Source organism: Mchenga conophoros, linkage group LG10, assembly GCF_057382185.1.
Source record: "Mchenga conophoros isolate Kocher_MC1m ecotype Shallow Benthic linkage group LG10, M_conophoros_male_GT1.1, whole genome shotgun sequence".
NCBI classification, from domain to species: Eukaryota; Metazoa; Chordata; class Actinopteri; order Cichliformes; family Cichlidae; genus Mchenga; species Mchenga conophoros.
In genome coordinates, this window is record NC_140535.1 from 26,540,502 (window position 1) to 26,564,772 (window position 24,271).

At 42.1% G+C, this 24,271-nt stretch overlaps 2 protein-coding genes across 7 annotated transcripts in view; one reads left to right on the forward strand and one right to left on the reverse strand.

Moving 5' to 3' along the window:
- The window catches only part of tcf7 (transcription factor 7), a 75,194-nt gene extending 60,445 nt beyond the window's left edge, over positions 1 to 14,749 (forward strand). The window contains exons 6-13 of one of the 4 annotated variants that reach the window (XM_085289595.1): positions 495 to 584; positions 1,855 to 1,974; positions 2,094 to 2,256; positions 3,405 to 3,512; positions 4,227 to 4,274; positions 6,576 to 6,624; positions 8,884 to 8,956; positions 12,874 to 14,749. In XM_085289595.1, the coding sequence (XP_085145721.1) occupies positions 495 to 584; positions 1,855 to 1,974; positions 2,094 to 2,256; positions 3,405 to 3,512; positions 4,227 to 4,274; positions 6,576 to 6,624; positions 8,884 to 8,956; positions 12,874 to 13,261 (1,039 nt within the window). In that variant the 3' untranslated portion in view covers positions 13,262 to 14,749. The remainder of the gene's footprint in view (positions 1 to 494; positions 585 to 1,854; positions 1,975 to 2,093; positions 2,257 to 3,404; positions 3,513 to 4,226; positions 4,275 to 6,575; positions 6,625 to 8,883; positions 8,957 to 12,873) is intronic. The other 3 variants (XM_085289596.1, XM_085289597.1, XM_085289598.1) reach the window with 3 other exon arrangements.
- Positions 14,750 to 14,819: 70 nt separating this feature from the next.
- skp1 (S-phase kinase-associated protein 1) lies at positions 14,820 to 22,546 on the reverse strand. 3 transcript variants are annotated; one of them, XM_085289600.1, is made up of 6 exons: positions 22,500 to 22,546; positions 21,265 to 21,364; positions 21,035 to 21,108; positions 19,497 to 19,640; positions 15,734 to 15,874; positions 14,820 to 15,578 (listed from the first exon to the last, which is right to left on the reverse strand). In XM_085289600.1, the coding sequence occupies exons 2-6, from the start codon at positions 21,359 to 21,361 to the stop codon at positions 15,543 to 15,545; spliced, it is 492 nt and encodes a 163-aa protein (XP_085145726.1). In that variant the 5' UTR covers positions 21,362 to 21,364; positions 22,500 to 22,546; the 3' UTR covers positions 14,820 to 15,542. The 3 variants fall into 3 exon arrangements, with proteins under 3 accessions (XP_085145726.1, XP_085145725.1, XP_085145727.1); XM_085289599.1 differs by lacking the exon at positions 22,500 to 22,546 and adding an exon at positions 22,005 to 22,164; XM_085289601.1 differs by lacking the exon at positions 22,500 to 22,546 and adding an exon at positions 21,627 to 21,684.
- Between the last annotated feature and the right edge of the window lie 1,725 nt (positions 22,547 to 24,271).

Here is a 24,271-nt window from a genome sequence, read left to right on the forward strand (position 1 = left end):
ACGACGGGCTTTAAGGATTGTGAATTAACTTTATGTTAGAACCATCAAATAACACACAAGTCCTGAAGTTTATTTTATTTGGGTTTAATTCTGTTTTGTTTGCGTATTCAAATGCAATGCGGTATGAAATGTACATGGGTGACTTGAAGAAATGTATGCCTGAGCACGCACAGAACAAAAAAAGAAAAGCTGAATGAGTGTTCGAAAGCATCTCTGCAAAACTTTCCACCAGATTAAGAGACAACTTATATTGATGTTAAAGGATGGGAAAGGCACAGGAATGACAGCAAATTTCAGGGGTAAGGAAGTTTGTTGGGAATTTGGAGGATTATGCAGTGGAATAATGGTTCTGGAAGCATTCCATTAGGTGACCTTAATGAATCTGTTTCCACCTAATTCCTTAATTTAACCATTAAGGGCAACAACAAAAAAACTTTTACCTGTTAAATTAAAATCTTCTGCTCCCGTCTCTTCCCTCTGCTGTGCTGTGGCAGGCAGAGCCAGCCTGTCTATCCTGCCCTGTCCCCATGTGGATTCAGGCAGCCCTACCCCTCCAATCTCCCCAGCGCATCGTCCTACTCCAGGTACCGTAGCCGACTGGCCAGCTTGAGCCAACCCGATCCGAGTTGGGGTTGGGGGGAAAAAAAGGGCAACGCTCTGCATCACCAACTCCTGTTTATAGCACATCTCAAACGTCTGAGCAGGCGTTTTCCATTCACCGTGGCAAACTCATGTTCGGCCTGATTTCTTTGGACAGCTTCTGTAAAATTCTATTGGAGCCAGTGTGCTGTAAACAGGACCAGTTCAGTGTTTCGCCAAAAAGAAGCTGAGTCAAGCCAAGCTAATCGCTGCTGCAGAATATGAAATGTCACACACACACAGAGAAATAGAAACAACCATTAGGACAGCTGCTTTATTTTTTCTTTTCGCTGCCCTTAAGCTTTGTTCTGGTTGTAATTGTGTCTTGTCTTTATCTCGCTGTAAAAACTTCAATGTTTTTTAAAAAAAGAGTGTTCTTTTAGTCGTCATTGCAGATGCTTTTCATGTTTGCAAGCACACGCACGGGAAAATTAAGTGTGAACCCACTGTGAGTTTAAGAGGGTTTTTGTCTTGAGTCAAATTTGCAAACCCTTAAAGATCTCTGCTTGCAACACACAGATGCTTTCTCTTTGTGTTAGTTGCCTAAAATAGGCGAAGAATCCCCAGCCTGTTATGCCAGACAGGCTGGGGATTCCTCATAGCCTGTTGTCAGTGACTCTGGTCTGTTGACAAGAGGCACAGTGTTTAACAACCCAAAATGGAACAATTAGGGACAAATTACTGATAGATATCGCATAACTAACCTGCAAACAGGTAGGAAAATATGAGGGAAATACAAAGCTAGATCACATCATGATTGGTGGAATGCATTTTTGCTCCCTACGAGTCAAGGTGTGTGACACACGAAGAAGCGTTTTCCCCTCAGTGCCCACTTCCCCTCTCTCTCGCTCAGTAATGTTTGGTCGCCCTCTAGTGGTGATAAATGATGGCTTCACTCTTACACAAAAATAAACTTTAAAGAGCTTCTTTGTCACATTTGTCCCGTGTTCTGTATTGCATTTACTCAGCTGTAGACACAAGATGAAACACAAACAACACTGATATGAAGCCCAGTGGACTTTCCATGCTTTCAGCCTCACTGCTTACATAAAACTGTCGCTCCTGCTTTGATGCTTACCGCCCTGCCGCCTCCTATCCTCAGTGCATCTCTATGAACTCACCTTTTTTGTCACCCCCCCCCCCCCTTTCTCTGTCTTATCCCCCCCACCCCCTTTCCTCTGCTTTTTTTTTCTTCTTCTTTTTACCCTGCACCAGGTTTTCTCACTCGCTGATGCTCGGCCCATCGGGCATGCATCCTACAGGGATCCCCCATCCAGCCATAGTGCCCCCTACAGGCAAACAGGATCACGAGCAGTATGACAGGAGCATGTACGTGTAAGTATACCCCTCGCTCCGTTTTAGGTACATTTATATTCATGGCTCCACCCTTTGTCACAGTGTAAGAAACTATAAAGTTCTCACAGCCTCATTCCTTCACCCCACGTCTTCATCAGGAAGCCACAGGTGGAGCCCAAGCGGGAGAAGGAGCCCAAGAAGCCGGTCATCAAGAAACCTCTGAACGCCTTCATGCTTTACATGAAGGAGATGAGGGCAAAGGTCATCGCCGAGTGCACATTAAAAGAGAGCGCAGCCATCAATCAGATCCTGGGACGAAGGGTGAGGGACGCACACACACACACACACACACACACACACACACACACACACACACACACACACACACACACACAGGCATGCACATTGAAAAGCAGACTAATCCTGTTTCCAGGTCAGTCAGTAATTTCACACATGAGGAACATGAGAGGTAATGTGAACTCTGTTTCCCTCACTTACCAGACTGGTACTTATCTAGCACTTCTCTACTTTACCTGCACACTCACAGCACTTTCTACCACTACACACACACACACACACACTCCAGTGCTCATGGGTGCTGGGAATCGTACCACTGACCTTCCGATTAGTAGATGACTCATTTTTTCAGCCACATCCGCCCCTTATTCTCATGCAGTAGTGCAAAAAAAGTAAGAGGAGTTACAGTCTATTGAACCTGTAGTACCCACTCAGGCACAGGGAGAGCATGCAAACTCCACACAGAGGGTTCGAACCAGGAAGCGTCCTCCTGTGAGCCGACATTTCAAACCCCTGTATCCTCCAAATCCTTACATGATTATGTTATAAAGAGAGCGTCCCAGAGATGCACTGCCTTTCTTCTGGAAAAATGGAGAGAGGTTTCTCATTTTATTAAAGACTTCAATGGCCAGTAGTTAACAAGGTTTAAAAATTACCCTCCTAAATGTAAAACTGTGTCTACGGTACATAACATCATTAGGAGAGTCAAAGGATTTGAGAACAGGCCTGGAAAACTGAGCCTGGGGCCCTCGGGCTGCGCTGCATTAAAAACAGAAATGATTCTGCGATTGTTATCACAGTAAAGGCTCAGGAACACTTCAGGAAACCACCGACGGCAGCAAATGCAAATTGACACGCGATGAAGAAACATTTAAAAACAACATCCAGCTCATCTGTGCCGTAGAAAGAGAAAAACCGTCCTGTTGTCATAAAAATCTCCGTTATAATTCATTTATAGTGAAAAATGAGCACATATTCCACACAGAAAAATAACATTTAAGTTTCTCTCTTTGTACTATTTTCACTTTTTTGTATATTCTCAATAGAAAGAGAGTTTAATGATCAGATCAGTTCAAAGCCATTATCAAAGACTTTATTGCCCAAAACCCAAAAACTGTATAAAGGCAAGTCTGTGAAAATACTGACCTTCCTTTTGTTGTGTGTGTTTCCAGTGGCATGCACTGACCCGGGAGGAACAGGCCAAGTACTACGAGTTGGCCAGAAAGGAAAGACAACTGCACATGCAGCTCTACCCAACTTGGTCTGCTAGGGACAACTACGTAAGAATATGTTCTTCTTATTCCTCCCTCCCCTGTGTTCATGAGCCTATTCAGAGTGAGAAGAAAAACAAGCCGATATGACTAATTTCCTGAGCCGTCTGAAAACAAAAGCAGGGATATGCAAAAGCTCTCCCACTTTTTAAAATGGAAAAATAAAGGTGTGCAAGGCAGGGAATGTTGCAGTATCTGCAGTGAACATCATTTTCCATTGTTACTGGTTTACCGCAGTTTACGGAAAACAGTGATTTCTTGTGGCGAGCTCTAAAAATGCACTGAAAACTGTGCTGAATTACACACAAAAAAGAAAATTGGAAGAAAAAAAATGTCCCCACCCCCTAAAATAACTTCTAAAACTGCAGTTCTAGTGATGCAAATGGTATTTTCTGAAATAAAATCCTCCCCTTGGATTCTTGGGTCATTGATTTATACCAATCTGAGCTTCCAGATGCATTAAAATAAAAGCCAGGAATCAGCAGAAGCTATTCACGCTTTGTTTTCTGTAAGGAGAAAACCATTTAATCAGAACCTGCTCTCTGGTGTGATTTCTGTGCAAGTGAAACCAAGAACAGGATCAGTCTCATGAAATCTGTTGTTTCTGACACTCTCAATGCCAGTGTTCTTAAATACAACGAATAAACTTATGTGGTGCATGCATTCTAGTTTCTGGCCTGCTGTGTGCCTTTGACTTCTCAGTTTGCTGTTGAACTCTTGCAGGAGGCGGGCCTTAGCGGGGTCGCAGGGGAAAAGAATAAAGCTGATTGGGTAGGGACACGTCTTATGGTGGATTTATACCTCTGTGGTGGGGGGAAGAAAAAAAAAACTAATGTGAGGATTTGCATGAAAGGGGTTGTGGGTATTCCTGTTGCAAAGTTTGCATGCACCTTCCAAAAAAACAAACCAAAACAAAAAATCTGAGTGACTCACCCATGTCAGCCTCCCAGACAGCACGCACGCAGGCGGCGGCAGCCACACGAGCCGATGTGATTGGTCAGTTTTGGATATGGCCTACGCTTTTGCAGCTGCTACGCCTGCAAGTATGTTAACCTTTGAAACACTAAATCACACAGAGGTATAAATCAGCCCGTTTGCTCGACTAACAGAGAGCAGGGCTGCATGGCTGGCCTCACTGCCTTAATATATAGCTTCAAAACACAGCACCTTCATTTTTGTAGCAACACAGCAAGACGTCTGTAAAGGAGGTTGTGGATGTTCTGTTAGAAAGACAACCCCGGTTATGTTTTGCTGTGCCTGCACTCTCTTGCTTCTCTACACGTGATTGGTTACCGAGCTGAACTCTGCAGGCAGGCAGGCAGGCGTGGGAACTTGGTAACACTTTATCTGGACTGTGGTTTCTAACATGTTTGAAACATCTAAACTGACACACAGATAACAGAGTATCACAAGAAGATACCCCGTGACCGCATATGTCAAAATTAAGGGTTGCGAGGCGACCCGGAGAGTGTTATTTCTGCACTCAGAAATTACCCTCATGCTGTTGTGAAGGTGTTGTAAACCAGAGCTTTAATACTCTCTGATCGCAGGTGTAGGAGCCGTCGCTGTATGCACGGAGCTTTGAACATTGTCTTCACCTCTTAAACGGCTCTTAAATGTCACGATTCTAAGCACTGTAATTAAGCATAATCCACACTCTGTGGCTTTTTGATAGGCATACGGTTCAAGTTTGGAGAATTTAAAGGGATAGTTCACCTCAAACAAATATGTGTTTTCCACCGGAGCCCGTTTAGATTGTTTTGGCTTGAGTTGCCAGTTGCACTTGCTTCCAGGTGTTCAGGGATCAAAAACAGCAAAACCCCGTTTTCGCAAAGGAACTATTTTCTTTTCACTGTCCACATCCGCCAGCTGGAGACAGCTTGCAGATGCTCAGTTCAAAAAAGGGGGTCACCATTAGTGTTTACATCCTGTCGTGCTGTCTGTCGTGAGCACAAAGTTTTCATCACAGGCAGATGCAGTTCTCCTTCTGCACTGTGGATTAGTCTGCAGTTCCATTACTTTTAAGAGAATTCCTTCAAAAGTGCGCAACTCAAATCAGAGCGGTCTAGATGGATAAATAATTAGGGAAAACTAGTAGATTTTGCCATGAATGCTCCTTTAGTGTAAAAATATTCTTGGGATATATTGTTAGTGACACGACACGCTCCAAAATGCTTTTGAATCGATCACAAAGTCCAGGATTTTAAAGAAAGAGCCTGAAAGGGCCACTTGATGATCAGTCCACAAACTGTTTATAGGTGAAGGACTGAGCTTTAAATATCGTCTGATGCATTTGGAAAATAAATAAATGAATAAAAAACAAACTACCAAGTGTCCTCGCTGCCCTCTGTTCTCCTTCTGAGTTAAAAACAAACCACTGGACCTACGAGCAAAACAGGAAGTGAAGTTCCACATATCGCCCACACACCTGTGGAGGGTTTCTCCTCCAGTTCCCCCACTCAAAAAAAAACAAAATACATACACTATTATACTACATATAGGCTAGTATATGCACACACACACGCACACACATACGCCCACAGACTAAGAAGCTTCAGAATGGTGCACTTGCAAGAGGAGTAACCACATATACAATGCTGACAGCGAGCTGAGGAGGGTTAGACATCGAAGCGTAGGCGGTAGATTTCTGTGCCCACATCCTTCATCGCACCCAAATATGAGGCCTCACTTCACCATCACCGGATCTGTGTGAACAGCTCTGATGTTTACCTCAACAGTCACACATTACAATCAGCCTGGGGACACAGAACAAATGCAAACACGAATATGAAAACAGTTAGGAGTTTACAATGGCTTTAATCTGAATTCACGTTTCCCCCCTTTACTATTAAGGCCTTCAGCTTCTTTACTGTGCAGATTTCAGTTGATAGAAATGCCAGCCGAACACGGTGATTAAAAGTTATCTAAGACACTTGCACGTAACTTTTATCCTGCTTGAGATAAGCCAAATGAACTGGAAGATCTGCTGGTAGTCAGCAGTGCAGTCAAGAGTCCGACTCATTTCATTTCTTTGGCTTTTTTTTTTTGTTTTGTTTTCTTCTCCTCAAACAGGGCAAGAAGAAGAGGAGAAAAAGGGAGAAGCAGCAGGACTCCAACACAGGTAAACCTCTAAATATGGATTTCCTTGCTCTCGTCTGACGGATGGTTAAACGTTTTTTCAAAAGCCACACACACAGAAAATGACCAGTGCCAAGACTTCTGGATTTCAGAGAATTCAGTCGAGCTTGAGTTTGCGTTGGCGCTGCGTGCGGCACGGCATCTCGGTGTGCAGGATGTGTCTCAAACGTCAAACCACCCACCCACTCTGCTTTCCATGTAACCTCAATTACAAACATTTGAATCCCAGTGTGCAAAACTTTGTGCTGATCTTAGCTGTTCCAAGTTTAAAAAAAAGAAAGAAAGTCAGCCATCGTGGCAGAAAGGAAATCAAAAACTCTTATCGCATGACTAGCATTTTCCCTTTTCCACCTCCGCCATGTATGAACAATAACAAGCTTCTCAGCTCTGACCTGTTCGGTTTTGAGAACGCAGACGTGGTAGTTATCCACGTCCCAAGTAAACCACTTGAGTGCTTGTGGTAATACTATAAAAGCTACTACAGCATCGGCACGATGGCATCAAAGGTGAGACGATAAGAGGTTGTAACACTTTTGTGATTGTTTTAAAGAAGGTCGTGGATGTTCGGCGTCTTCTCGATGCGCGGCAGCAGATAAAAGAGCCTTGGTCTCCCCTCAGCTCGTGCTAGAGCGACCTGAGTGCTCTGCCTTAACTGGCACGATGCTTCATTTTACCGTGCAGTAACACCGAAGTATATTTACTTACAGTATTGTGTAGGTCCAGAACCATCCCTCATTTCTTTGTAAGTGGTCTTGAGCAGTAGCTCTCCAGGCTTTCTGAAGGTCTTTTAGTGTTTTTCTTTTCAGTCCAGTACTTGTACCTGAACATTTTCAGAGATTTTTGTTGTTGTTGTTTCTTTTTTATATTTGAAAGATTGATAAATCAGGGTTAAATGGTTTTACCAAAGACACCAAGCACAGAGATATTACCCAAAGCTTCATCACAAATGGTGTCAGTGGAAGGATGCCAGTCAAGAAGCCATTCTTAAGGGAGAAGGGGCTGAAGTATATCAGATTATGCAAGAATTGGATTAAAAATCTGTGGGAACAGGTCTTATGGAGTGATGAATCCATCTGTAAAACACAATGGAAACCCTTCATGGTTGAGGGCGACATTTTAGCCAGTGGTGTCGGGGATCTTGTCCGAATGGAACTATGTCCACTATGCCAGAGGTGTCGAACTTCAGGCCTCAAGGGCAGGTGTCCTGCAGGCTATAGATCTCACCCTGGGTCAACACATCCGAATCAAATGATTAGTTTATTACCAGATCTTTTGGAGAACTTCAAGACATGTTGAGGAGGTAATTTAGCCATTTAATGATCTGTGTTGGATCAAGGACACATCTAAAACCTGCAGGACACCGGCCCTCGAGGCCTGGAGTTCGACACCTGTGCACTATGCAAAACCAGCTGGAAATTGTCCGATAGGCATGGCAATAATCCCAAACATACTGCAAATGCAGTAAAATCATAGAAAAACACACAGTGAGACACTATTAGCACTATTAGTCATGGATTGGCCTCCACAGAGCCCAGGCCTCAGCTTAATTAAGCGGTTTGGGATCATCTTGACAGAAGCCAGAAAACATCCAAAGAAGAGCTCTGACTTCCTCAGGAAGCCTGGAGAACTGTTCCTGAAGACTGCTTCAAGAAAGCTTGACTAAGAGAGTTCAGGCTGTGTTGAAGAATAAAGGTGATCATACTAAATATTGACTTTAACTCTGTTTGTGTCTTATAGACTGTATTTTAAAATATGGTTGCACATTTAAGTAAATCTCTGCACGTTTTTCCTGTTTTACATACAAAATATAAAGAAATGAGGGGTGGCTCAAGACTTGTGCACATTAGGGTATTTTCAGCAGATGTTTCAGAAACTGGAAAATATATTTTTTTTGGATTTGGGCGTCGTTTTAGAAACTGAAAACCCTTGAAAGGTCCAGTACTAACAGCGTGACAGCACGGCTGCTTCTTCCTCTGTGTGTTAACTGACCCACATGTTTAACTAAGTTGTGTTGGGCGGTTGATCTGCTGGTTGTTAATGTCGCATTGTGCCGTAACCATCTACTAACAGTTTTACTTGATGGCTTTTTCCGAACAAACGGTGCTTTTGTCCTGCCCTGACGAGCTTGTTTCTCTCTTCGTCTCCTTCTTGTCTGTGTCTTTTGTCGTCTAACCTGTTTCCTCCCCTCTTCCTCTGCTTTTCCTCCTCCCCTTTTCCTGTGCATGCCACGCATTGTGCTCAGACCCGGGCTCTCCTAAGAAATGCCGGGCTCGCTTCGGCCTCAACCAACAAACGGACTGGTGCGGTCCTTGCAGGTGTGTACCAACCATCCACCCCACTCGCTCCGCAGCACCACGCTATGCTCACGACTCCCCCATCTTTCTTCTCACACCGCTCAAGTGCATCGTGTCTCTCTGATGCCGTAGGAGGCAGAGCAGTCTTGGAGGTGGCATCAATCTCATTAATCCCATCAAGCTTGTTTTTTTTTCTGTTTTCCAGGCCTTTTTTTCAGCCTTTTCATTTGTCCAACAAGTAAACTGCTGAATGAAGACAAGCCCCCTCCCCTATTGTGATTATACCTGCCAAGACGAGCTCTACCTCCTCGTGTTTGAGGTCTGCATGTCATCTCTCACTAACCTGCTGCTCTGCAAATAGAACCCATACATATGCAGTTAATATATAGCAAACAGCGAAACATGCTAACTTTAGTTAGGCTTCAGTCATGTGTTTACTTGCAGGTAAAAGGTCAGACATGCAGATTTAGAGGTGTCGCATGAGTTAAAAATGTATTTAGAGACATGTTTTCACACCCCGTCACTCCACCCCTATATTTAAGTCTGTAAATATATATATGTGATGTCTCACCCACACCATCGAGGTTAGTTTGGGTTCTTCAGCACCACTGGCATAATGCCTTGCATAAGCAGGCCCTCTGTAGTGAATGGCTAGAGGTTAAAGGGGAATACCACTCATTAAAATGCTCTCTTTCAAAAAACAACAACAAAAAAACAGTATTATTCCTTCCTTATGTAATTGTAATAGCATCACCGTTTGTCAAAGGTCAAACTTCCACATAATATTTCTTTGAGTGAAGAAGCTCAAACAGATGTATGTTTCCAAGGTCGCCATATTGGAATCATTAAAACATGTCGGGAGCCACGTTTCTAAACTCAAGCTGGGAATTTCCCTCTTTTCCCTCTGTCAGCACTGGATTAGTCCGAGGCAGTTGGTGTTTTACAAAAGTAAAAGGAAACTGGGTGCGCAGGGATTATTTAGAGATCAGGTACGCCGGCTTCACCAGTTGTTTTATTTATCTGCCAGAGCAGCTCATTTGTCTTCTTTATTTATTTATTTTTAAATCCATTCTCAAAACTGCAGCGCTCTCGGATGCGTTTCTCCCCAGCGAGAGCTGACGAATGGCAGCGGCACAAGATAAATGATCAGAAGCGGGCCCGTCAGCAGCTCGCACGGCCGGGTTTGAGACGCGCCAGGATTCACGGTGCACGGCAGCCCAACGGCTTTGCTGCAGGAGTCAGGGATCTGTGTGGTTCTGCAGAAAAAGTTTCTACCACCACAGCACTGTAGAAACCCTGTCGTCTTCCCCACCATCACGTCATGGAAATCTGAATGTGTGTGTGTGTGTGTGTGAGTTTGTTTCGCTTTGAGAGAACAAAGGGGGCTGAATGTGGTTAGAGCAAATCCTTATCACCACAGCTCCACACAAACACACACACACTAGCGCGCTCCCTGCAGCTTTGCATTTTGACGGCATTCTCATGCCCATCTGCTTTCAACTTTCTCCATTCATGCGATGTGGTAACGGGCGCCTTTTGATGGTGAACTCTGACATTTAGAAATCACTTTCTATTGCACTCTTCCTGCCTCTCTCCCTCTCTAAATATGGCCTAGCGCCTTTCCTTGCGGTTAAACCCGGTGACTCATATCATATTCTGGTAATGATCATGGGATCCTGTTAACTGCTTTGATGCTGCACTCAGCGGTACACAAGTCTGCTTTTAAGTATAACACCTCACAAAGCACAGCAGGGTTACTGCTGATTGCCTATTAGACACATGTAATACGTTCGGTTCAGAACAAAAAGAAGTAGAAAACTGAAACTCCAAACTAATCGCTACGCAATTCTAATACTACTTTTGTGGTGCTTAGGTTAAGTGAAAGTGTCAACTCGCAGGCTCTATGTGTTAAATCTTTAATCAAAGGAGTTCATTCATTCATGCTAATAGCACTAATATAATCACGGAGGCGATTTTTTAAAACTCATTTTAAAGTCGAGTGGTATTCCCTGGTTTCAGTTATCAGGATTTTGTGTGGATGAAAGGATCAACAAGGTTTATAGCCTTTGCATCAACTATAGAAGCAGACGTTCACAAGTTTAGCTTAGCATAAAGGTGCGAGAAGAGTTCAAAAAATGAAATCTTTTTAAAGATTTTAACGAGTTGCTTTATTTCACAAAAGGTCCGGTGTCCACAATTCAGATGAGAGTTATTATATTTTGTTTTTTCATTTCAATTTGATTTATTTGGCTTTTCTTGTTTTGGTTTAGTTTCATTTTAATAGGGATCAGTATTTGTCAGGGGTTAAATCTAAGCTGCTCAGAAGAGATATGAAGATTTAGATTCCCTACTATTAATAATTATATGCATCCCTGGTCAGCTGCAACTATTCTATTGCCAAGGACCAAAATTAAAGATATTTCCTGCACAACATTGTATCAGATGTTTATCTTTATCTATTTTTTCTTTTTTCCTTTTTTTTAATTATATCTCAGTTTTTCAAACCTGGGATTAGAGCTGTACTGCTGTCATTCCTATGACATCATATTAGTGTTGCTACAGGACTGTCATTTCAACTGACCAATAGGGCTTTTCAAGCCTTTCAGGATGGAAGGGGCTATTTTAAACTACACTATGTTAAAGCTAAATTAAAAACTTCAACTGAAAACAGAAGAAAAAATACAAAAACAAAAAGAAAACAATGTCTGACTTTTGTGTTTTCTTTTTTTTAAACTTCTCTTTATCAGATTTTATACAGTACTGTTTGAATTTTGTTTTTTAATATAGCACCAAATCACATAACAGTCGCCTCAAGACAGTAAAAACCCTACAATACTGCAGAGAAAAAACCCTAACAATCAGACTCCTCGTGAGCAAGCATTTGGTGACAGTGGGAAGGGAAAACTCCCTTTTGAAAGGAAGAAAGTTCCCTTACAGTCTGCTCTGCAATTCAGTTCTAATGTGATGCAGTCAACATTTAAATATAAATGACACAATTTCAGAATAGGGGTGCATAAAAGAAGAATGACAAACAACTCAAACAGCAGCACGCACACACAAACGAGCATAAACGGAAGAAAAATTGGTTTGTTATGGACATTCCCATGTAAGCAGGGCCCATGTCTTACACAGCTAGCATATTTAAGCTTTCCTAACTTCAAGTAGGTCATGACATCCCTCAGCCATCTCATATGGGAAGGGAACACGAGACCTTTCCAATTTTAAGGATAAGATGACGAGCTAGCAGGAAAGCAAACTTTCCCCTCATTCTCAAATCCCTGTCACTGAAGCTCTCACTATATCCTTACACATCACTGCATTTATTCATTAGTTGTCATTAAACCCCGCCTCTCTTCCACAGTGTGTTTTTTGTCCTGTCTCCGCCCCTTCACCCCTAACCAGTTGGCTGCTCCTCCCTGAGCCTGGTTCTGCCAGAGGTTTCTTCCTGTTAAAAGGGAGTTTTTCCTTCCCACTGTCGCCAACTGCTCGCTCAAAGGCTCTCATTTGATTGTAGGATCTCTGCTTTGTAATTTAAAGCACCTTGAGGTGACAGTTGTTGTGATTTGGCTCTATATAAGCAAAACTGAATTAAATAACAGCACGACTGGTCAGCTGCTATTGTCGTCCTGGAGCAACACAGACTGGCGCTGTAGTAAGCCAATCTGCATCTGACACTGTTGTGATGCACATTGCGTGTCTAACAGAAACCACCCTTTCGCCATAAACGCACAGAGACTCACAATGTGCAAATGGTGGCATTTACATTGCTCTGGAACTGACCTCCTTCACGTAGAGACATCCACATACTGCTATTGTTCGCTGTGTCCATTTGTGTCCCTGCTCATTGACCTCAGTGTGAATGTTGCATCTTCACTAAAGCCTGCTGACATTTACCATCCACACTTTATTCACAGATAACTCTCTCTGACTGTTCCTAGGAGGAAAAAGAAGTGCATTCGCTACCTTCAAGGAGGAGGCTGCCCCAGCCCAACTTCTTCAGATTTAAGTGCTATAGACTCTCCCCCGTCCCCTTCTCCCGCCCGACACCGTCTCTTCCAGCTCCAGCGGCCCCCCTCCCCGGGCTGCTCCCCGCCGCCCACCTCCCCTTCGGCACGTCTCCCCTTGTCTCCGCCAGCGCATGCACTCTCACACACGCGCTTAACTCCGCAGCAGTCTGCCGGCAAACGCGGGGACCTCCGCACGCTCGCAGCAAAGCACCCCCACGCACACCCGGAACTGTCCAGCAAGCAGACGCACAGCCCGTCGGTGCTGTCGGCCGCCAAGGCCGCAGGACTCTCTCTCAAAGTGCTAACAGAGACCCAGTGATGGCTGTGGTCTGCTCGCATCAACAACCCCCACACTCCTCAGCTTCCTCCAGAGCCGTTACGATCATCCTCATCAGCTGACATCAGTTTTATGTACACCCCCTCCCCCTGAGGTTCATTTGATGTTACAGAAAAAGGAGCAAGTTGAAGGCATCGATCCCTCCCCTACCCCACCCTATCCTCAGTAGGACAGTAGCTGTCTCTTAGTTCAGAGGCTGGATTCGTCAATATCTGCATTTTTACGGTCACAAAGTCCTTCTCAAAGAGATCTGTCACGTGACATTACATTAAGCTGAGGACACAAGCCAATTTGAAGGATCCAGTCACTGAACTGGTGACCAAAAATCCACCAGCTTTAGAACACATAGTAGCGAGCAATGCTAAGGTGCATGCAAAAACAAAACAATAAAAAAATGATTGCGGTTCTTTGGCTCCACCTGCTGCAGTTAAAACTCAACTGAAGTGATTATCATACTTTATGGATAAGTAACTCCATAGCGATGACAATCTGACATACTTTTACTCTTAAAGCTTCACCATCACATCCATCTCCTGGAAATGTTATCACCCATTTATAAGAACCACAAGAGGGGAGCAAGGACCAACTGCCACCCAACCTGACCAGCAGAACCTCAGATTCCAAGAGGCATGGATTCACTTTCAATAGCTGCCATTACACAGTCTGACTCTAAGTTTCCCCCTTTTTCTTCCCCAAACATTTTCATGAATACTTGTGCAGCTTCTTTGACAAAAAATATATAAATATATATTTCCAGCAGTTTTAAAAAGAAAATTCTGAAGTTCACATTACTTTTAGGCACTTTCAGGCTGTCAATCTATGGCTTCACCAACTGTTACATTGTTTGTGTTTTTGCATAATTAGTGGTATTTTTTTGTATGAATCTCATGATTTTTAAGGTCAGGCTTTCTACAGGTGGGAATCCCTCAGAAGAGTGTTAGTCTTTTAAGTCTTGTTTTCCTTTGAACATTTTCCAGCGCAGCAGATTAAACTGAGACCAAATGGGTACTATTATATTGCATTGTGTTGTAAAGTTTTATAATTAAACTTTTATATGGTTTTGTGTAAAAAAAAAATTAAAAAAAAAAAGTTTAAAAAATATTCTTTTAAAAAAAGTTCGTTTCTACCATTTCTTAAAGCAATACATTCGTTTGTCTTGTGCAAAGTTTTTTTTGTCAAGTGTCATGGTCTTACTCTGCATTTTTACAGCTAACGTAACAGACATTTTGATTTTTTTAATAAGGCTTTAATTTTCTTTTCTGCTTAGTTTCTACTCTGTGGACAAACTAGAAGCTGAGTTTTTTTGTACAGCAATATAGTTTCCCTCCACCAGAGAGAGCTATTGTGCTAGAAGTAGTTTGCAATAGTGGCAGCACCTCAAAGATGTCCAGCATTTTATTTTATTTTTTCTTTTAAATGCCTTTGATGTGTTATTGTGTTTTTGATTGTTGTAATAAAGTGTTTTGACTATCTGGTCCACGATTCCTTGAGATTTAGACCCCCACCAACCACAACTAAAAACAAAAAGTGACAGACACCATCCATTTAATGTTTTATTTACTCCTTCAGTATGTTTGAGCATCCCAAAAACCAGCATCAGAGCTTAACTGGGAAAAGTTTTCAATTCGCTACAACAGCGCATGTGTTACCCAACGCTGCGTGATAACACAAGTACTTCGAGTCCAGGGGGACATTATGCATTTAAAAACAAAGTAATCATTCTACCTCAAACTTCACTTTTCCTATAAACGTCTCCTTGACATGGTTTCACAAAATGGACACATTTACAGAGCAAAAAGAAGAAAACAAATTCACCCTCGCATATCCATTGTCAAAAAATGCATTTTATTCATTCACTTAACCTAAAAGAAAACAATGTCAAGTTTTAAAAAAACAAACAAAAAAAAAAAAAAAAAAAAAAAAAAAAAAGGCAGAGCAGTTAATAACAGGGGAAATCTGAGGAGTCTTCGAATCTTTAAAAGGATACAAAGCCGTGAAACCAGGACCATTTATTTTATGTCAATACACAACGTGAGTGTGCGCAAACAGAAGAGAGCTTGGCTTTAAATTAATGACACCACACAGGCAAGTTAAAATAGTCATGCTATTATCAGAAATTAAGGAAAAGTGATGGTGGTGGGGGAGCGAGGGATGTGGCTCTAAATATACTAAATGTAAATATTAACAAGTATGAACAACGCCAGTGCAACCAGTTAGCAGAGAGAATCCTTTTCAGTGTGGTAGTGTTGGCAAGATCTTCCTCTTATTTTTCTTCACACCACTGGTTCTCTTTGCGTACCTGCGGAAGAGAGGGACAAATTAATAATCCACAAAGGTGTGGAAGGCAACTTTGTGATCACCATTTTAATCCCATCCGCAACATCCAAGTGATTTCTCGTTGCTTATGAAAGTCTTTTGTTTTCTGACAGACAGCTGATGGGTTGGAATAAGTACCTGGGCTTCCTCCTCCTCTGTGAAATCATTTTTGATGTTGAAAGTCTTCCTGATCTCCTCTGGGGTTTTGCCTTTGATCATGTTGGCCACCGTCTTGCAGGTGACATCTAACAGGCCTTTGATGTCCAAATAGTTGGCGGCCTAAACAGAAACATGGAGATATGAATGAGGAGCTGCAGGAGGGAGGGAGGCGGTGAAAGAGCACACAAGGACAACTGATACCTCAGCAACACTTAGATCTCTGAACCCAACAAAGCATATTGTGTTTTGGATTTGTTATTTACACCTGAATAAAGTAAAAAGCGTATTTTGAATTACCAATCCAGTCTGATGAGGGATGATAGTTATCCCTGAAAAGCATTTATATACAATTTATTTTAAAAAACAAAACAAAAAACCCCCACACACCACACCTTTCCCATCGTCCTTAAGTAAATTACCCTGTAGAAACCATTTAGCCTTACATATGCTGAGCAGTGATTGCTTAATAAGACTTCTGCATTGATTTTCATAAGGCACAGGAGCAGCTGCTGTGCTCTTCTGAACCCCTTCCTCTCAGCCTTTGTGCTTGTAAACATATTCAAGTCACGGGGGGTGGGGTCAACTCAGGTTACTGACGCAGGACCATCGCTTTCATTTCCACGAAGCTACAGACACACCACCCATTTATCCATCTCTTCCAGGCATTGCTAAGGTTACATTTTACATGAACCTCAACATCACTCCATGTTGTTTCACACGTTGAGAAAGGTGGAGGGGAAATTTTTTTTTTTTTTTTTTATTTTTAAATGAATAAATGAGTCTTTCCAAATCCCTCCCTCTTCTAAACACAGTTGCCCAAACCACCAGACCTCCAGCTGTTGCTAAGCAACATTTGTGTCTTGCTTGAACTGGCCACTGAGCGAAATAAATAAAGTATAAGAAATAATTTTTCTAAGAAAGATGAAGCATATTAAAAGGACTACAAGACAAAATAAACACTGTATATAGAAAGGTTCATAAAAGTGATTACAATTTAAAAAAAGAAAGAAAAAAAAAAAAAGCCACTATTTATCAACTCCAGCTGCTGACTCTGGATCAGCACTCCAGAGCCAGACCATTTCCATTTAAACCAATTCTGCTACAGCCAGTAGGATATTTCACAGACCTGTGACAGGTCCTTGTAGATTCAAGTAGATTTTGCCAACTGTGAAGTTTGAATACATAAAGAAAAATGCCATTTCCACAGCTCAACTATATGAATGCACGCCGCTCTCCCTCTCTCTCACACAGAGTACTTGGGAGACAACTATACAACACAAGCTACAACACTATAAATGCATTAATTCACATAAGTATTTGGACTTCTCAGTGTAAAGCACAACCTTAACATTTAAAACCTCAAGCAAAAAAAAAAAAATGTCAAGCCTTTCGAGACCTGTTTAGCGGGGGGGAAAAAACCCACACACAGAGTGCATGAGAAAAGCGTTTGCCTCCTGTGGTCAATACAAACAAATGTGGAATAATTCCCTTAATTGTAACGCAAAACATCAACTTTCCTTCTGCTTTGGTTTCTCTGCCTCCTGCCAGCTGAAGGTCTTGTTTTTACTGTCCGCCGCCACCACATGTCAAAAGTTGTTGGTAGGTTTGTTGAGCTTTTGACCCTAAGACCGCATCATAGTTCTGATGCGGCACCGAGAGCACTGTTGTGAAGCACAAACCCACAAACCATTAAAAAGTAGTTTCAGAGAATAGCTTGTGTTCTTTTTTTGGCCGTTTTTGGGAAAGCACCTGAACACTTACGAAACAGCGATTAAAATCACACGACATAGCATAGTGTTGTCTTTATAGCTTGTGATATCGTACCCTTTTGTCATTACGCCCAATAAAGAGAAGATAACGTTAAAAGTTGGGTGAAATCCAGTGATGGGTTTCCTGCTGAATGGTATAAGAAATCTGGAAAAGAACTGATACCCTTACTCCACCTGACTTTTAGTTAGAGTCGCACTAAACATGTGATTCCCTCTCTTGGAGGGAGGCAATTATCACAGTACTACCAAAAGCACAAACACAAAAGGAATACTGCCAAAATGACAGGCCTATATCAGTGTTAAATGTTGATTATAAAATCTACACTGCAGTCTTAATGGTGGCTGTAGCTGTAGCTCAGGTGGCAGAGCAGGTCAGCCACTAATCAGAAGGTGGGTGGTTTGATCCCAGGCTGCATGCCAAATATCCTTGGGCAAGATACTAACCCCATGTTTGCCTACTGGTGGTGGTCAGAGGGCCCGGTGGCACCAGTGTCCAGCAGCCTCGCCTCTGTCAGTGCGCCCCAGGGCAGCTGTGGCTACAATGTAGCTTGCCATCGCCAGTGTGTGAATGAATGGGTGAATGACTGAATGTAGTGTGAAGCGCTTTGGGGTCCTTAGGGACTAGAAAAGCGCTATACATGCAGGCCAATAGGCTCCAGTCATTTATACCAGACCTGATAGAGGAGGACAAAGCAGGTTTTGTCAAAAATAAACCGGCACAAGATATTAGAAGGACCCTACACATTATATAGCAACTACATAAAGACAATATACCGGCTCAGTTGATACGTTTTGACAAAGAAAAAGGCCTTTGATCGAGAGAGAGAGAGAAAGGAATTTAAAAGAATATTTTCATGCTGCACAGATACGCCAGATAACATATTGGTGTAGTGATGATTATGGGGCTCGCTGGAAGGATGTGGAGCTCTCCACACTCCATGTCCCAATTCAAACAAACATAGGTATTAAAAAAGACGCCTGAATACATAACTAAAGACCAAGATAGGAACCCGATAATATCCTTTAAATTAAATATATGATATGGCACAGTAAAGGAGTTAGGAATTGGTAAAGAGCTTGGATTGCTAAAATGGGTTGCTTTCGATGAAAAATTTAGACCAGGACAACTGGACTTTGGTTTCAAAACATCACTGAGAAAGTGTGGTATGAAACGTGGAAAGAACATAAAAACAACTCAATCATTAAAGTGGAGAAAATTCATTTGGGAAAAAACTAATTTGCTTTTTTATTACACCTAAGATTAAAAATAAACGAACCAATACACAACAACAGTGTTGGAAGCTGATCATACACACATTTTCTAGAAATGTAGAAAAATTTCACACTTTCTGGGTCAAAATTCACTCACCTCTCTGTGATATATTAGATTATATAATTCCCAGAACTTGCCTTGTTTTGTATCTTGGATACTTTGAAGGTGCTGTACATGTAAAGACCACTACTTGGCTAAAATTCTCCTTTCTGCAGCAAAGAAGGCCATAACCAAAAACTGGCTTAAGACAGAGGCACCAGGAAAGAAGCAGTGGAGGAGGACATAAAGAAAAACAAAAACAAAAAATAAATAAAAAGGTTGGGTGAAGTGCAGCAGCTCAGGACTCAGAGAAGGAGGATTAAGTGACAGACACATCAGTGGGATTATGTGACAGTCACTGCAAAGAAAGGGAGGGATACTTCACTGTAGCTAACTGCAGGGACACCATTGACAGGCTTGCAGTTTAACTGAGCATCTGTTAACCACTGTTTTTGTTTTCTTTTGTTTTAAAAAGGTCCTTTTTCTATTAAAACTGCTTCAATACAAATATAGACAACTCAGTAAGATTCATTTGCAATGATGTGATGATCAACCATGTGCAGGGGTTGCTGTTAAGGTTAGGTATAGGGCAAGGTTTTGCTTACACCTGTTAGTTGTAGTTCAATCCAAAGAAAATGCAAAATAATTCAAGTATGTTTACCAGAATGAGTTCAAACAAGGTGCCTTGGTCCACTTTGAGGAACTCCTGATCCCATACAGGGATGTCATCTGTCCTTTTCTCCTTGTTCTCATCGTCCTCAGGAGGAGGGGGGTCATCTTTGTGATGAGTGCACCACTGAATCACCTGAAAAAGAAAGACAGACAATAACAAATAAACATGTGGTTTTAACCAAGGTAACCCATTATGCACAGCACCCATCAGCTGTTTAAACTGCCCATAAAAGGTTTGAATACCAAAATTAAATGGCAATTCTTTGCCACAAATTAGGATCAATTCACACAGATTCCAGGTCGTTACCTCCTTGTAAGAAAGTGTAGGAATGAGAGTAGTAAGGAGAAAAAATATATATAAAAATCAGGACTTCTCGGTTGCCAAATTGTGATTAGATGATTTGCTGGCATGAAAATAAAAGGTAAAACTGAGGATGAGAAACAATCGCATTTTGTCCATTTTTCCAGGTCCACCTCAAAACTTTGATGTTCAGATTTTGTTGAAACTCTGAACCACATCTGAGCCCATTACGCTCAGAAAATACATCAGCAGCTCTTTCCAGCTATAACACTGTTACACTGTCCAGCTATAACACAAGTTTCCTAGATTATTACAATGTGCTTCTAAGATGTGTTTTGATTGACTGGCACAGAAGATCATTTCAGCTTATTCTTTCAGCTTTAGCCTGGCAGTGCTAAAATGTTAAAACTATAAGTGGAAGACAACCAAACCCAATTCAAATTCTTAGGCGAGCTTACCCGCAGGACACAAAGTACCACTCTTTGCCACTTACGAGCTCTGCTTAGACCCTCTCACCATATACAAAAGTCTACATCATCTTCGAGGACACCATCACAGGCTAGAAGCTAGCGCTTTCATTTACATTTGCCTCCCAACTACAACCACAAGCAAAGCCCAAAAATTCAAGGCACACAGATTCTATGGCCTCTTCTTCCAAATTCTTTTTTAGATTAGCAAATGATTATATGGCCAAACAATTTCTGCCAACCCTGACCACCTAAAGCCATGAGAGGTAGCTTTAACACTGCTTTCTTCGGACATTTATTCATTTTAAATCTGTGGACCAGTGTTTACTTGCTTTACCAAAGAAAGTCATTCACTCCCCCTCTCAAATTTTCATCGTCCTTATCAATCGGAACCTTTGTGTCAGGCCACACAACAGGCTGGGGTTCCATCTTAAACTTTGGTAAATATAATTTGCCTATGTATGGGAAATTAGTGTGTACCAAGTAGGTCTGCTGATAAAGCAGCTCATTCATCACTTGCTCATATTATAATAAACTAAGGTTGTAAGAAAACTCCAGGGCATTTGCCTCACAACATACACCATTTGGGAAGCATGGATCTAAAACATAACCTTCTCCAGAGCAGGTGAGATGAACGCCATTAGTTAATAGCATCTCAGGAAGCAAGGAATCAACCCCTCCCACATCCAACAAAACACCACCCACAGTCTGTGTGTGAACAAAAAACCCACTGGACACTTCAATATGAGCATTCTGTACCTTCTTGAGGATGGCAGCATTCACGTTAGGAAGGGGAACGGGATCATCATCTCCTTCATCATCCATTCCCAAATCTGTCAAAAGATTCAAACATTACACATTTGTAGCCTATGTCCATATTATGGTTTAATTAAATGAAGTATAAACCCTATATTTGTTAACTGCGGGGTGTCCTATTTATGGCAGTTGTGACTTGATAACCAAAACGTTTACCGTGATTCAACACTTACCTTCAAGCATGGTCTTAATGGTGACAGACTGTTTGGCTATCTCAACGTCCACCTCGAAGATTTCCCCATCAGAACTCTGTAGTTTTATTGTGGGCATTATCTATAAGGCAACACGTTAAGATATTAAAAGCCTGTGCAAGGAGACAACACTTCTGAAAAAACAAACTTACGAACCTTAGTAGTGAACACGCATTAGCATCCGCTATTCTACGTCTGGGAGTTAATGTGTCAGCTATCGCAAAAAAGATCGTTTACATGATTATTAGTCGAATACGGTAATAATATCCCACTAAATAAATAACTAAAAATTACCTGTGCGGACCTTAGTATTAGACAAACTCAAAACAAACGTTAAAGCTTACCTCGAGCTAACCAACGATTAGCTACCGACGACACGGGCTAAACAGCGGCAATGCTAGTCGAGCAGCTACCTTTTATTTGAATACAGTTTATAGACAACTGAAGCTGTTGCGTGTTATTACTTAAAACACATAAAAGTTGTCTTCGCTGCTTTTTGCTCAACCATAATATTTTAATATTATCGGTTAAAATTTAGGCTAACCAGGAAGCTAGCGTTACCATGCACAATGTTATAGCTAAGCTAACGCCTAATGTCGACGTTAGTTGAGGCCTCTTAGCAGCCACAGCGAGGCTCTTCAAATAAAGACACAAGCAAAATTAAACAAAGAGCAGTTCATCCCAAGCTGCAAAACTCAACCTGGGCTAACTAAGCTACGTACCGTGACTGTTTTAACGCTAATCCAGAGGTCAATTTCCTCTGTAGTCAGCAGCAGCACCCGACAGACGCGCAAACACAGACAACCGGTGGTAGTCCCTGGACCAACCTAAGAGCCTGAGCCTGCCTTCCGGCGACTAATACGCCTTTTTCCCTCGTAGTGGAGGGGTTAAGTATGGGCTCAAATTATCCACCCTTCTTTGACTGGTAATCTCAGGGTCCTTCTGCCTTTGGTATTCTGAAATATCCCAAGTCTCTTAAATTATTCCAAGATATATGTATAAGTATAATGTGATAGGCATGTTAGGTTTGCATACTTTCCCCCCGTATATTAGCATAGAACAGGATAGCCCTTTACTGTCATTGTACGTGTACAACGAAATTGTGGGTGCTCCACACCAACTGTGGCGGACAGCAAGAATAAAAAGCAAACAGAAGAAATATATACAGCCAAGAGGGAATGTATACAAAACAATATACAATATACAAAACAACTCACACATTAGAGAGATAGTGTTTGTTGACAGCCCGAAAGACCCAGGGGAAGAAGCTGTTTGTGAGTCTGGAGGTGTGGCCTCCACTGATCTGAGGCACCGACCAGAGGCCAGCAGGTCAAACAGGTGGTGAGCGGGGTGCAAGGGGTCACCTGTCTTGGTTTTCCTTAGACAGGAGGACCTAGTGATGGTCTCCAGGGGTGGAGACCATCCAATTATATTTTGGGTGGTGTTAATTACCCTCTGGGCAGCCTGTTCTCAGTTGTGGCCTCTGCCTACCCAGGCAGTAGGAGAGCACGCTCTCCACTGAGGAGCGGTAGAAAGCCAGCAGCAGCTTCTGCTGCAGGTTATCCTGGCTAAGGACAAGGAGGAAGTGCAGCCACTGCTGGGCCTTCCTTACCAGGATGTTGGTGTTGTGGCTGTAGGTGAGATCAGCAGAGATGTGGGTGCCCAGAAACCTGAAGATGAAGACAGAGTCAACCTGTTCTCCATTTATAATGAGAGGGTAGTGGACTTGTCTGTGCCTCCTGAAGTCCATTATGAGTTCTTTTCTTTTAAGGACTTTCAGCTTCAGGTTATTTTCTGACCACCACAAGGACAAGTGGTGGTCTCAAACTGAGCAAAGAAGGTGTTGAGCTCCTCTGCAAGTTTGAGGCTGCTGTTAAGGGTTGGAAGGCTCTGGCCATGTAGTTGGCGAGGGCTTGGATGCCTCTCCACGCCTGGTGGGGGTTGTTAAAGCGTACATTGGCCCACTTTAATGCTGTCCTACCTTTTCTAGACTGTTTTTTACTAAGACAGTCTAGCAAAGTCTCAAACATTTGAGATGTTTAACATTGCTGTGTAATTATAATCTTTTTCTTCTGGTTGTTCCCTTTAACAATCTGCTGAGCATCATCTCAATCATCACCCCAGTATCCTGACCTGTCAGAAAAACCCTCTGCTTTTCTTCCTTGTCTGTGGTCTTGCTCTTCTGCTGCTGCCTGGGAGCTCCCTATTCATCATGCTTTGTCCTGTATATCAACTCTGTCTTCTCTGCACATGTCCAAAAAATCTCAGCTTCGCCTCTCTAACTTTATCTCCAAACTGCTCAACCTAAACTGTCCCTGTGCTATACCAATTTCTAATCCTGTCCATCCTGCTCACTCCCAAATAAAAAATCTGAACATCTTCGGCTCTGCCACCTCCAGCTAAGCCTCCTCTCTTGTTTGGAGTCACTGTTTCCATATCATATAACCAGCTGCTCCCCCTTGTGCACTCTTTTCTTCACTGTCCGTTGTTTTGGATGGTCGACCGTTATACCTGTCCCCCCTGGATAAGCAGAAAAGAATGGATTGATGGATGTATAGCGCTACATACTATTCTAATCAGTTCAGCTATATTGTTATAGTTTGTGTTTAACCCAGTTATTATAACAAAGAAATTTCTCAGCTTTTGAAGCTAAAAGCATGCCTCGTCGTTTCGAACACGACAGGAAGGTTAATCATTTCAATGACTTTAATTGTTTATAAATCAGTGCAATAAATTCTGTTATTCTAAATGCTATCTTAAATATAAAGATATTCACGAATATAAGATTCACTTGGGATAGATTATATTAAATAAGCCTTGTTTCATACAGTAATTTCCAAATTATATCCCTGCATGTGGTGTTTATCAAACCGCAGCGTTTATTGTAGTATTTAGAGCTACCATTGGATGGCGCTTTTCCCCTATTACGGATCCTCTCAAGCGGTTTCCATGGTGCGCTCAAGTGTTCATTGAAAGTCATCCTTGAATT